Consider the following 12400-nt stretch of genomic DNA (forward strand, 5'->3'; position numbering starts at 1 on the left):
GCGTAAGGAACACACTGTGTTTACATCTCAGGATTGTTTAAAAAGTAACTCCAACTTGGCACACTCCAAATAGAGGTGGTATTCCTTCTACTGTTTCTAATAGTCACTTAATGACATTCAATTCTCCTGGTGGCTCAAGCCACAAACCTTAGAACCAATGTTTACTCCTTTCCCATGCTCTCTCTCTCTCTCTCTCTCTCTTAGATTTACCTTCAAATCCTATCAGCTTTTTTTTTTATCGTATGTTTATATACCATAACCTGGCTTCTTACATTTCATCCCATTTTTCCTCCTTTTCCTATCTGTCTTTTTCTTCCCTAGCCTCCCCAATACAAAGATACCAGCATCTAAGACAGCAGAGCAATGAGGCTGCAGAGTTTCTGCATAGTCATCTGCAGCAAAGTGTCTGGCACCCACAGAAATGGTATGGTGGGGAACAGCACGTTGTCTGACGTAGGTGGCAATATTCCCTAGAGGCCAATGAGATGGAGCTGGTGGGAGGGAGAAGAGCATGACAGATGGGAGAGAAGCCTCAACAGTTAGCAGCGGTTCCAGTTAACAATCTGTTAACTGATGAAGCAAACGAATAAATCTATCTAAAGGAACTGGAGTGAGGTGCCTCACTGTCAGGGGGAGGGTTCTGAAACAGAGTAAGGCTAGAAGAACTATAAGGTGTTAGACTGAAATAATTAGTGAACTAATTTTTAAATGCATTCATATACACCCAGGAATGGTGGTACATGCCTATAATCCCAGCATTGGGGAGGCAGTGGTGAAAGAATATGCAAGTTCCAGGCTTTCCTGTGCTATATTACTAGTTCCAGGCAAGCCTGGGCTACAGAATGGCAGCTTTCTCAAAATAAACATGAAACGGAGAGAAAGAGATCATTAAATGTTTATGTGTGCACACAGAGACATGCATTCATTTCCTAGTTCTGCCTGGTGAGAGGTTTGTGCACAACGGCACCCCAGTAGAATAAAACTCTACTCAGACAGTAGACACTGGGTCTTAGATGAGATAGTGCTCAGACAGAAGACACTAAGAACCATCCTCCACTAACTGGAAATCACCAGGGGCACTTTGGAGAAATGGCTGACTCAGAGCAAAGGACAAAATAAGCCTGAGAAATCTTAATTTGTTTAAAAAAAAAAAAAAGGAAATTCTCAGCAAAAGACATGAACATATCAGAAGACCCATGGCCATGCCCAACATGTGCAAGGCCCGAGTACAATCCTTGCTACTTCATGTACACACAAACAAAAAGGACATGACGATGTTCAAAGACCAAAGGCACTAACATGAACAAACTCCCACTGATCAAATCTGAGAAATCTAAACATTAAAACACAGTAAAAGTTTTCAAATCACTAATATAAAAAAAATTCAGTGAATTCATATGGAGAAAGGAAAAGAGTGAGGGGAGGAGAGAGGGCTCTTTCTAATGGTGTAAGCATTGCTTTAATAAATGTAAGACAGGATAGAGATAATTTGCATGTGGCAACCATTTGAGAAGTGGTTGATTTAGGCTGGCAGACTCAGGGAGGATAGGGGTGTGGGGTGTTAATTATGACAGGACATTAGTGCCCAGTCACATTATCTCCCCCAAATATAAATAAAAACACAAAAGGTAAAATTGACCTGACAGTGGAAAAACCTGACAGATGGCAACTCATCTGTAATCATGTAACCAGCACCATGTGACTCAGAGAATCGAACACAGCATCAGATCTCTGGCATACCTGCCATTGCATGGCCTGAGTCTGGTCACAAGAACACAGTTATAGATCCAGATTATGATTAATTTCTTGCATAAAGACTGTTAAGGGCATGATAGGGGGAAAAAGGAGGCTAAAGAGCTATTCTAGAATGAAGAACATCAAGGAGACATGTTAAAAAACAAAAAACAAAAACAACAATAACAAAAAAAAAACAACCAATGTGTGTTTGCAGGAAGAATTCCAGACCACTAAGACAGATAGCAAAATGTAAACCATCTTTGTAAAATGAACACCAGTGTTGTATCCCTGTTTATTTTCTGAATGGAATACACTCTGGTAAGTAATATAGGAAAGCCTGGGGTGGGGTGTTGCTTGTCATCTTCTAGGGAGGGATGATAGATACTGCAGTATTTAAGGGTGAAAGATGGGAAGGAGAAAAGAGAAAGAAATGGACAACTGTGACATAATTTAAAAACTGCAGAAGAGCATGCAAGAGTTCTTTACAGTGTTCTTTACTGTGTTCTTACAACAGTGTTCATACATGTAGGCCGCCGACCCGACTTGGCTGGCCAAGATGGCACCGGCCTCACAGCCTCTGGTACCTGCTACTAGTGCACTGCGCATGCGTCATCTCAGTTTGGCGCCAAACCCCTCCCGAACGGGGTATGCTAATGAGGTACCACAAGCGAACAGGGCCTGCTAATGGGGTACCACGATTCTGACCAATCAGCCCCTCCCGGGTGGGGTATGCTAATGTGGTATGCTAATGAGGCACTGCAATTCTGACCAATCGAGCACTTCCACAAGCTTCCCCCCACCCCCTGCCCAGGGCTGAGGGTATATAAGCAGCTCGCCCTGGGCATTCGAGGTCTCTCCCTGAAAACTGAAAGAGTGCCTCTACAATAAAGGCTGTTGAGAAGGATCCGGTTGTTCGAGTCTTCCTTGCTGGTCGAGTGGGTGCGACACATACAAATTTAAAACTACTTCAGAATTATAAAATATGTGTCTAGATGGACCAGTATGGCACAGACCTCTAGTCTTAACTACTTGTGAAACTGAAGTAACAAGAAAGCTTAAATCTACCAGTTCAAGACCAGCCAGAGCAACACACAACTCTTGACTCAAAACCATGCATGTGTATGTACACACATTCACTGCTATCAGTTAACTCTGGGAATCTCCTATAGAAGCCTCCAAATCCTCTCCCGACTTCTACCATAGCCCTCAGGCAGGCTCTGTTCAATACAGCAGCTAAAACAAAGCTATAAACTGGTATGGAGATGTGGTTCAGTTAGTATAATGCAGCACACATGAAACAACATACATTCAATCCCCAGTCCACATGAACCAAGCATGGCATATGCCTGCAGTCCTACTGGGAAGGTAGAAGCAGAGTGATAATAAAGAAATTCAAAGGGGGCTCAGCTGGCCAACCTGCCAAGCAAGCTTGATGACCCAAGTTCCATTCTCAGCACCCACATAAAGGTGATGGAGAAAACCAACTCCACAAAGTTATCCTCTTACCTTCACACATATAAGTATATACACAACAGTAACAAAAACCTAAATAAACTTACTTATTTTAAATTAAGATAAATTGGAGCTAGAGAAATAGCTACGCAGTTAAGGGCACTGACTGCTCTTCTGGAAGACCTGAGTTCAAGTCCCAGCATACAAAGGTTGGCTCATAGCTATCCGCAGCTACAGTTCCAAGGGATCTGACACCATTTTCTGACCTCTGCAGGCACTAGATATACACATGGTTACACAGACATACATGGGCAAAACACCTGTTCACATAAATAAAAATAATTTCAAAATTTTTTTATTAAAGTAAACTCAAGGTCATCCTCGGCTATATCATGAATTGGAAGCCAGACAGGGCTACATAAGATTTTCTCCCAAAAATGAAAACAAATAAAAGATAGACAGACATGGTAGCACATTCCTATAAGCTTAGCACTCAGGAGAAACACAGGAGAATCAAAATTTTGAACCAACATGGTTACATAACAAGAACCTATTAAACCTATTGAAGGGTTAAAGACTAGCTTCATCAGTGGAGTGAACACACACAAGTCCTGTAATGCCAGCACCTGGGAGGTAGAGGTAGGAGGATCTGAGTTCAAGGTCATCCATCCTTAGCTACATAGCAAGCTGGAAACTAGCCTAGGCTATAGGAGTCTGTCAAAACAAAAAACAAAAGCAACAAAAAACACTTTAAAAGGGATGTTGAAAACAAATATGGTCAACACTATATAAAGGCAGTCCCAAAAAATTGTAACAGACCTGAAAAACCCCTATCACCTAGCAACATCAGGGCTGCCATGGTATCTTACGATGATGGATACTCAGGTATTTGTGGTAATAATGTTCAAACAACCTCCGTGAAGCTCATAAAAGCATACAATTGAGTATCGTATACACATAACTCCTGATGATGACAACTGGCAATTATGTTAGTAGTTTAGGATTTGCCACAGGACACTTCTCCTCCTTATTTAATAGTGTGCTCCCTCTACTTATAAAAACACTTTTACAATAAAACAGTGAGCCACATTACACTGGCACATATATCATGCATCTTACACCTACTTGTCTCAACTGCATCACTGTCTCTTGTATTTTATTTAATCTCGGATTGCTTTGCTCATTGTGGCTATAGGAGCCATAAGCTGTAGCATATTATTTGTGTATTATATATGAACATATGTGCCATATAATCTAGGTGTGTAGGAGACCTTAAAATCTAGGTTTTGTAAGCAGAGGCCATGCTATGATGGTCACACAGCAAGCACACTGCTCAAAATGTGTTCCTGGATGACCACAGTTGATTCGAGATAAGAAGGAACCTCGTGGTCTGGCTTAGAACTATAAATATTATCATGTATTCATGTTTTTTGGTAAATAAACACCACTTGTTCTTAAGAAATACCTGGTAAAATATTTAGGAGTTTCATTCTGCATGCTTGTGTTTCCGGTGGTGAAAGAGGGGGAATTGTGGGTAGTAAGGAGACACAAAGTAAGTGGGGCAGGATTTTCACAGTTGGTGCATACGAGAAGTACTGGTATAGTATACTGACTAATCTTTCATTTTCTGTGGTTTTAAAAAAAACCTGAAGGTGGATGGATGCACTTTCGTATGTATAGACTATTTCAGAAGAATCCATGAGAAACCAGGAGCACAAAGAATCATTCTAAAGGATGACGTCTACTTCTGTCCCTATGTCCTTCCCAGCAAGCTCACACCTCCAACACTTAGACTTCCCCAATGACAGCAGCTGCGATTCTAAGTTTCCTTAGCAGGTTTTTCCACCTCACCTCCCTCTGCCCTGACCGCTTGTTTACTCCTACACAGTGACCTTGCTTTTTACTCTATCTCAGCCTGACCAGAGTCTTATTACTTTCAGTAATATGGGGGCCACAGACAGCTCAATAAGTGCTCACTGCTGAGTCTGATGTTCCAAGTTTGATCCCCAGGACTCACATGATGGAAGGAAAAAAAAAAATCAATCCTGAAGATAATTGCCAGTGTGCCTTGGCATGCACACCACCACCACCCTCCACACACAAATAAAGAAATCAATATAACAGAAAGGAGAGCTAAAAGAAGAAAAGTTGGGGTCACCGTTAAACATGGACTTTCAAGAAAAAAGGTGATAGGGAAGAAGAGGAGAAATGTGGTGACAACAAGAGAGAAAGTGACATCTAAGGGAAGTTTGGCATTTTTTCCCCCACATAGGAGAAGGTAACTAAGTACATGTTTGTTTTCTAACAGAAATGGAGAAATACTTAGGAAAAAGAGCTTGGGTAGCATTTTTAATAAAGCATGAGGGAGCTGAAACTTACAGAGAAAACTGGTCTATCTGGTAACAAGAGGCCATCCTCAGCATCTACATGGGGGAAAGGCAAGCATGCAAGTAAATGAGATGAGACACAGAGAGATTGGAAGTTCTAATTCAGAACATGAAAGAGGAGCTGTTAAGAGGCTGAGAAGGAAAGCTTTGGGGAACAATCATCAGAGAGAGAGACAGTAACAAGACCTGAGAAAAGACTGGCCACGCCTGCTAAAATATCCAAGAATCCCAGCAGCAGCTTGGAGATAAGTAACAGGAAGCTAGCAGCTACATTTTCTGAGAAGGGGCTGAAAGTGACTGAATAATCAGCAGACCTCAGCAATAGAATGAGGTGGGAGACTGTATACTGTGACCAAAGATTTAGACCTAGATGCTTAGTGTAGAAGACAGGACCATGTTCTGGGGGTGGCAGAGAATGATAAGAAAACACCTACTATATTCTGAGTTGCTGTGTGCAGAAAGCTTTCACCAGGACTTCGGGGAAAGCTGTGTCATCAGGGTAGTGTCATGCTTCAGTCAGTGCAAGAAAAGGAAGAGAAACTTCAAAGATACTAACGGCATGAGGGAGTCCACAGTGGCAGGAAGCTTCTCATCTTGGCACACATCTCTTAAGTGGCCTTTAAAAAAAAGAAAAAGTGGCTTTTGCACAACTCAAGTGAGAGGAAGATGACAGGAAAGAAGAGGGAAAGGAAAGATTGCAAACTAGCCATAGAGAGCGGACCAACACCATGTAATGTTAGAAATTTGCAAATTAAAACAAGGTGCCACCACATGCCCACTAAAGCAGCTCAACTCCAAAGTACCGGCAACAGCAAATACCAGCAAACAGAAACATCCACTCACTGCTGGTGGAGGCACAGAATAATGCAAGTTTGGCAGTTTATTATAAACCAAATATACTCTTAGAATATGATCCAGTAATTATTTGGAATCAGACCAAATGATATGAAAATTTACACCAACACAAAAACCTGCACACAGATGTTTAAAGCAGCTACATGTATAACTGCTAAAAACCGGAAGCACCAAGATAGCAACATGTAAACAGATATACAAACTACATATATACATATATATGCAAACAGATATAGAAACAGGTAAGCAGATATATAAACATAAACTGAATTATGTCCTCCCAAAAGTCATACTGAAACCCTGATCCCTACTACGGCTATATCAGACAGAATCTTGAGAGGATTACAAGGGTTAAATGATGCTGTGGGAAGAGTAACTGTCAATATCATGTGAGGACACAAGAAGGCAGGCAGTCATCTACAAGTGAAGAAGAGGGCTAACATCAAAACCCGAGCATGCTAGCTCGCAACCCTCCATACCTTGAAGACCACTGTAATGGCAGATCCCTCTCATTATACATTTGTCAAAACCCTTCTATTTAGCACCACTCGGTGCTAAAAGGAAGTAAGTCATCAAGGCGCAGACACATGAACTTCAAATGCAAACTACCAAGTAAAGAAGCCAGTTTGAAAAGGTTATACTACTTGGTTCCAACTATACAACAAAAGCAAAATGGTGGAGACCGTGAGAAGATCTGCTCTGGGGTATGGGATGAGCAGATGGAGGAGCTCAGGGAATGCTTAGGAGAGAGACACTCACAGTACTCTGTACAACACTGTAATGATGGACTTGTATCACATTTGTCAAAACCCCTATATTAAGGCTCATTCTTTACTTAATACTAATGTATCAAGCCTGGCGTGGTGGCTCATGCCTTTAATTCTAGTATTTGGGAAGCTAAGACAAGAGCATTAAGAATTCAAGGCAAGCCTGGTTACATAAAATATTCCAGGCCAAGTTAGACTACATAAGAAGACCCTATGTCAAAAAGAAAAGAAAAAAGGAAGAAGAGAAAAGAAAAAGTTGATCAACATTAGCTCATCCATCTTAACAGTACAATATTAATTGCTTTAGTTTGCATTCCGTTTCTGTAATAAAACACCATGACAAAAAGTAACCTGGGGAGGAAAGGGTTTACTTGGCTTACATGTGCTAATCAGTGAAGGAAAGTCTGGCAAGAACCTAGAAACAGGAACTGAAGCAGAAGCCATGTCAAAATGCTGCTCCTCGAGGCTTGCTCAGCCTGCTTTCTTATACACCCTAGAACCACCTGCCCAGGGCTGGCCCCACCCACAGTGGGCTGGGCCGTCTCACAGCAATCATTAATGAAAAAAAAAAAATGACCCGTAGACTTGTCTGCATGACAATCTGATGAAGGAACTTTCTCAATAGAGGTTCCCTCTTTCCTGATGTTTCTAGCTTGTGTAGAATTAAAAACAAATAACCCAACCAGCATAGTAACGTAAGATGTCCCCAGTAGAGGGAACAGTAGAGAGAAGCACATGGAACTGCACATACTCTTTGTACAATTACTCTAAAATTCTAAAGCTGAATTTTTAAAAGGATTATTAAGTGATAATGTCAAATATAATTGGGGAGACAGAAGCAGGAAAGTTATGAAAGCTGTAGGCCACCCTACACTATATAGCAAGACCTTGTCTCAAACGACCTCAAGGTATGGTACTATATGCTTGTAATCCCAGCATTCAGAAGGCTTAAGACAGGGATATCAGAAGTTTGAGGCCAGCCTGGGCTACACAATTGTCTTTAAAAGATCCTAAGTAAAAAATAAGTAAAAGAAATAATACAATGCACCTATGTGAAACCCAATCTCCATAAGCCTATATGGGAACAAAGCCATTCACGCCCACCTGTACCTTCTGCTATGGCTGCTTTTTCCCTGTGGCAGAGCAGCTTCGACAGAGACCACAGGATAGAGATGCCTAAAATATCTGCTATCTGAACCTTTTCAAAAACCATGTGTAGATGTCAGCTCTAAGTGTCATTAGTCGCATTTAAAAAATAAGTAAGAAGTACATCCCACCATACCCTGTGCTGAGATAACTTCCTCCAAATTGTACAAGTTGTTCTTCATAATAGAAATACTAATTATAAAATCCAATTTTTAAAATCTAACAGGACAGCTGTTAAATCACTTTTAAATACATCAGTAAAATAGCCAAACATCCAAATAGCAACTACCAAAAAAAAAAGCTTTTATTGAGAAACCCTAGTAGACAGTAGTGTTCAACTATAATGCCTGCAAAATTTATCCTACCTACTGAACACCTAAGGGATAAAAGTATTGAGCCAAGAAACAATTGTTAACAGTCTGGAAAGAGAAACCTAAAAACACTGGGGAAAGGATATACTCAAGATACCTAAGAAAGGAGTCAGTCAGCTGACTACAAAGAACTGAATGTTGTTGAAGAATCAAGATTAGGAGTTAGAGCCGGGCGGTGGTGGCTCACGCCTTTAATCCCAGCGCTTGGGAAGCAGAGGCAGGCGGATTTCTGAGTTCTAGGCCAGCCTGGTCTACAGAGTGAGTTCCAGGACAGCCAGGACTACACAGAGAAACCCTGTCTTGAAAAACCAAAAAAAGAAAAAAGAAAAAAGAAAAGAAAAGATTAGGAGTTAGGAAAATGCAGCTAAGAATCAGAATCTAGGACAAAATAATACTATCAGGAAGTACCTCATAGTTATACTTTTAAGAAATACCACAAACATGATGGTCAAATGGTTGAGAAAACTAATCATAACTACATACAGAAGTAGACTTGTTAACTACAGAGGCATTAGGAAGAATCCAGCCTTTAGAAAAAAAAAAAAATTAGGAAAGTATTACAGAGTAGAAAAACCAGAGGCACAGACTTCAAAGTTAGATAAGCCTGGTTCTGATCCTTCTTTGCCACGTACTAGTCTAAGACTCAGAGACCAGATTTTGTCAGCCACAGTTTCAATATCTATAGGACGGCAGGACAAAACTGGACTGTAGGAACATAATATAAGTAACACAAGTAGTGGGCTTAGCAGAATAGCTGACAAAAACAGAGTCCTAAACAAGTGACTGCTGTGACTATAAGAAAAGCAGTTAGCTGGGAAAGCGCACTAGAGAATGGACATTTAAAGTTTGGGTTTTTTCCAGAAAGTTGTCCAAACCTGCCCAAGGACTGTTAATTGTAGAGAACATCTGCCACTGTTAAATTAAACCAGGATGCTCAATACTTCCTAGTGGAGAATCCACTCATGTTATAGAGGAATGTTGGTCCAAGAAAGAAAAGTGTCCCCAAAACTGAGGGACCGTGTAGTCTCACTACACGATCCATTGAGGCGCCTACAGAACTCCAAATTCATATATTAACATACATAATCCTGTTAACATTCCGTCTGGTAAGCAAGAGGGGGATATCAGCTTTCTCTAAGGATTTAGATGCCAAAACCTGTCCTTAGTCATTCTCTATCCCATCCTTCCTGAACACCAAAATTAGATGTAACAAGAGATTCCAGAGCTGTGTTTGTTCAGCAGTCAGGATTACATCAGTTCGTGTTAGATCTAGTAATCAGGGACACGAGGTCAGGTGCTTGGGCGAGTTTCTTCTTTGCCAATTTGGATAGATGTCTTAAACCAATAGTTAAAGCCGAGAGACAAGGATTTTCTTCTGTATTTCAACCATGTTTTCTCAACATGCCTCGTACACGTGCAGTGCACACACAAACAGATACGCTCGCGCACACACACACACACACACACACACACACACACTCCGCTCCCTACCCACACGCCCACAGTCTGAGAAAATAGCTTGGAGCCTTTGGGGCAGCTACAGTCATCCTACTGAGTTCTGGTCCCTCAAGATAACCTGGAATTTCCACCAGGAACACACGCTGAAAAACTACAGCAATTTCAACTAGAACATCATTTCACTATCGCCGCGGCCAGGACAGAAGCCCCGCGGCTCTGCCAGTCTCTCCCACGACCCCGCGACCCGTAGCCTCGCTCCCTTGACTCGGTTCGTCCACACCTGTCACCGACACCGGGCGGAAGTCGGGAGGAAAAACCCCCCCACAGACGCAGCCCGACCTAGTTCGGGTACATTCGCGGATCTACTCACCCCAGTCTTCATCTGGTCCATGAGGAAGAACTGGACTAAAAGGCGACTCCATGGCGCCGGCAACACAAGCCGGCTTCCCCAAAACAGACACCTCTCCCTCACAACTCGGATCGGTGAGTAATCCGAAACGGCAGCAGCCAGAGGACAAAATATGCTGAACGCTGGCGGACGGTGGCCGAGCGGAGGCAAACTATCTCACCGAACGCGGGAACTTGGAGCAAAAGCTAAGGAGACGTCAGCAGATAAGCTCAATAGATTTGTGAGTAAATATTTCCCTACGAGGATTTCGGCACTTTCTGTCCCTCTGTGGGGTTTTTGTGGTGGTCCTTGTCTGCTTCTCTCTCTGTCTCTTTTTTAAATTAGATGGAGAGCACGCAGATTTAACCGATTTGTTAAAATTTGCTGATAATACTAAAACTGAAAAATCTCCTGATCATAGTAGTTTGTTCTTTGTGTTTAATACTACGATATAGACATCTCAGAACGAAATTAGAAATTGACAGTAAATACCTTATATAGAATTGACAATAAATACCTGGTTCTGTATTTATAAATACTTTTCAATCACTGTAAAAATTTTCCACGTACACGGTAAATAAAGAAAAATACAAGGAATTTCCGACATGTGTTAGAACCCCTTCTTTACTGGGACAGAATCCGAGGTAAACTTTCTCACAAATCATATTTGTAGAAAACCCACCTTCAAACAAATTTAAACAAAGAAAATATATAAGATAAACTCTCCATGTCCACACTTCCTAAAGAAGAGTTACTAAATCTCGCAATAAGTTGTCAATCTTTTATTTCTAAAATTCAAGATTCTAAATATTTTCAGAGAAAATATTCTATGCATCACTGATTCCAACTGGAAAAAATGGGGATAATTTGAAACAACAGTTTCGAGAACGTACTTAGTGTTGTTTACTTTTCGGTTTTACTCGATTTCAGTGGCCAGGGACTACATTCAAAATGAACGCGATCCCTCTAGGACCGAGAGGAACTTTTCCCATGGTTACAAACAAACAGAAATGCTTCCCAGAATCCTCCGAGCTCCTCGTGGCTGCTTTTACTACGGATTGCGGAATGCAGCAAAACTGGGAGGAAAGCCAAGTCGAATTCAAGAAGTCGGGTTGGGACTGCACCCGCATACACACGTGCAATACGCCGCACGCGCGCGCGCATGCATACATACATACATACATACATACATACACACACGCACACACACGATTCTGAAGCCCCCCTATGACAAATGACATTCCTTCCGTCGTTGGAATGATACATTTTTATTTAGGGTGAAATTTATAACTTTTTCATTCTGGAGCTTCAATCTTTCAGTTTTACATTTTTATAAAATTTAATTTCATTAAGTTCTTTTATTCAAAAATGTTAGGGTAATTATGATAAAACCGTTTGAATACTTATCAAAAGTAAACAAATGTTAACATTTTTCACTTAAGTCTAAATTTTTCTCAAAGTATAAGAAATTTTCAGTTACAGGTAAGTTGAACTATCTCCTTACTATATACCACTACACAGCCAACTTAATTTCCCTGTGTCCAAATAGACAATTCCTACTGTTAATTTTATGGGAAAAAAATTTTAGTCCATTTTAATATTTACTTTTACCATGTTTGAACCTGTTTGTAAATACATGTTGAGTATTGGGGATTTTTTTTTTAATTCACATAAATGTATAACACAGAATTGTTCTCCAAAATATTGTCACTAGGCATTACTCTTTGAGGGTCTCCCTGGATTTTAACTGCTGCATTTCCTTGAAAACATAAAATCATAGTTGTTTACCTGAGATGGACATCTGGATCTTTGAATTGTTTACCAATATATAAAATATAT

General features: G+C 40.8%; 1 protein-coding gene across 3 annotated transcripts in view; it reads right to left on the reverse strand.

Annotated features, from left to right (window-relative positions):
- The window catches only part of Atf6 (activating transcription factor 6), a 166917-nt gene extending 156208 nt beyond the window's left edge, over nt 1-10709 (reverse strand). Inside the window, exon 1 of one of the 3 annotated variants that reach the window (XM_076937940.1) lies at nt 10544-10709. In XM_076937940.1, the coding sequence (XP_076794055.1) occupies nt 10544-10595 (52 nt within the window). In that variant the 5' untranslated portion in view covers nt 10596-10709. The remainder of the gene's footprint in view (nt 1-10543) is intronic. The other 2 variants (XM_034508907.2, XM_076937942.1) reach the window with 2 other exon arrangements.
- Nucleotides 10710-12400: the final 1691 nt, after the last annotated feature.

This window comes from Arvicanthis niloticus, chromosome 7, assembly GCF_011762505.2.
Source record: "Arvicanthis niloticus isolate mArvNil1 chromosome 7, mArvNil1.pat.X, whole genome shotgun sequence".
Lineage (NCBI taxonomy): Eukaryota > Metazoa > Chordata > Mammalia > Rodentia > Muridae > Arvicanthis > Arvicanthis niloticus.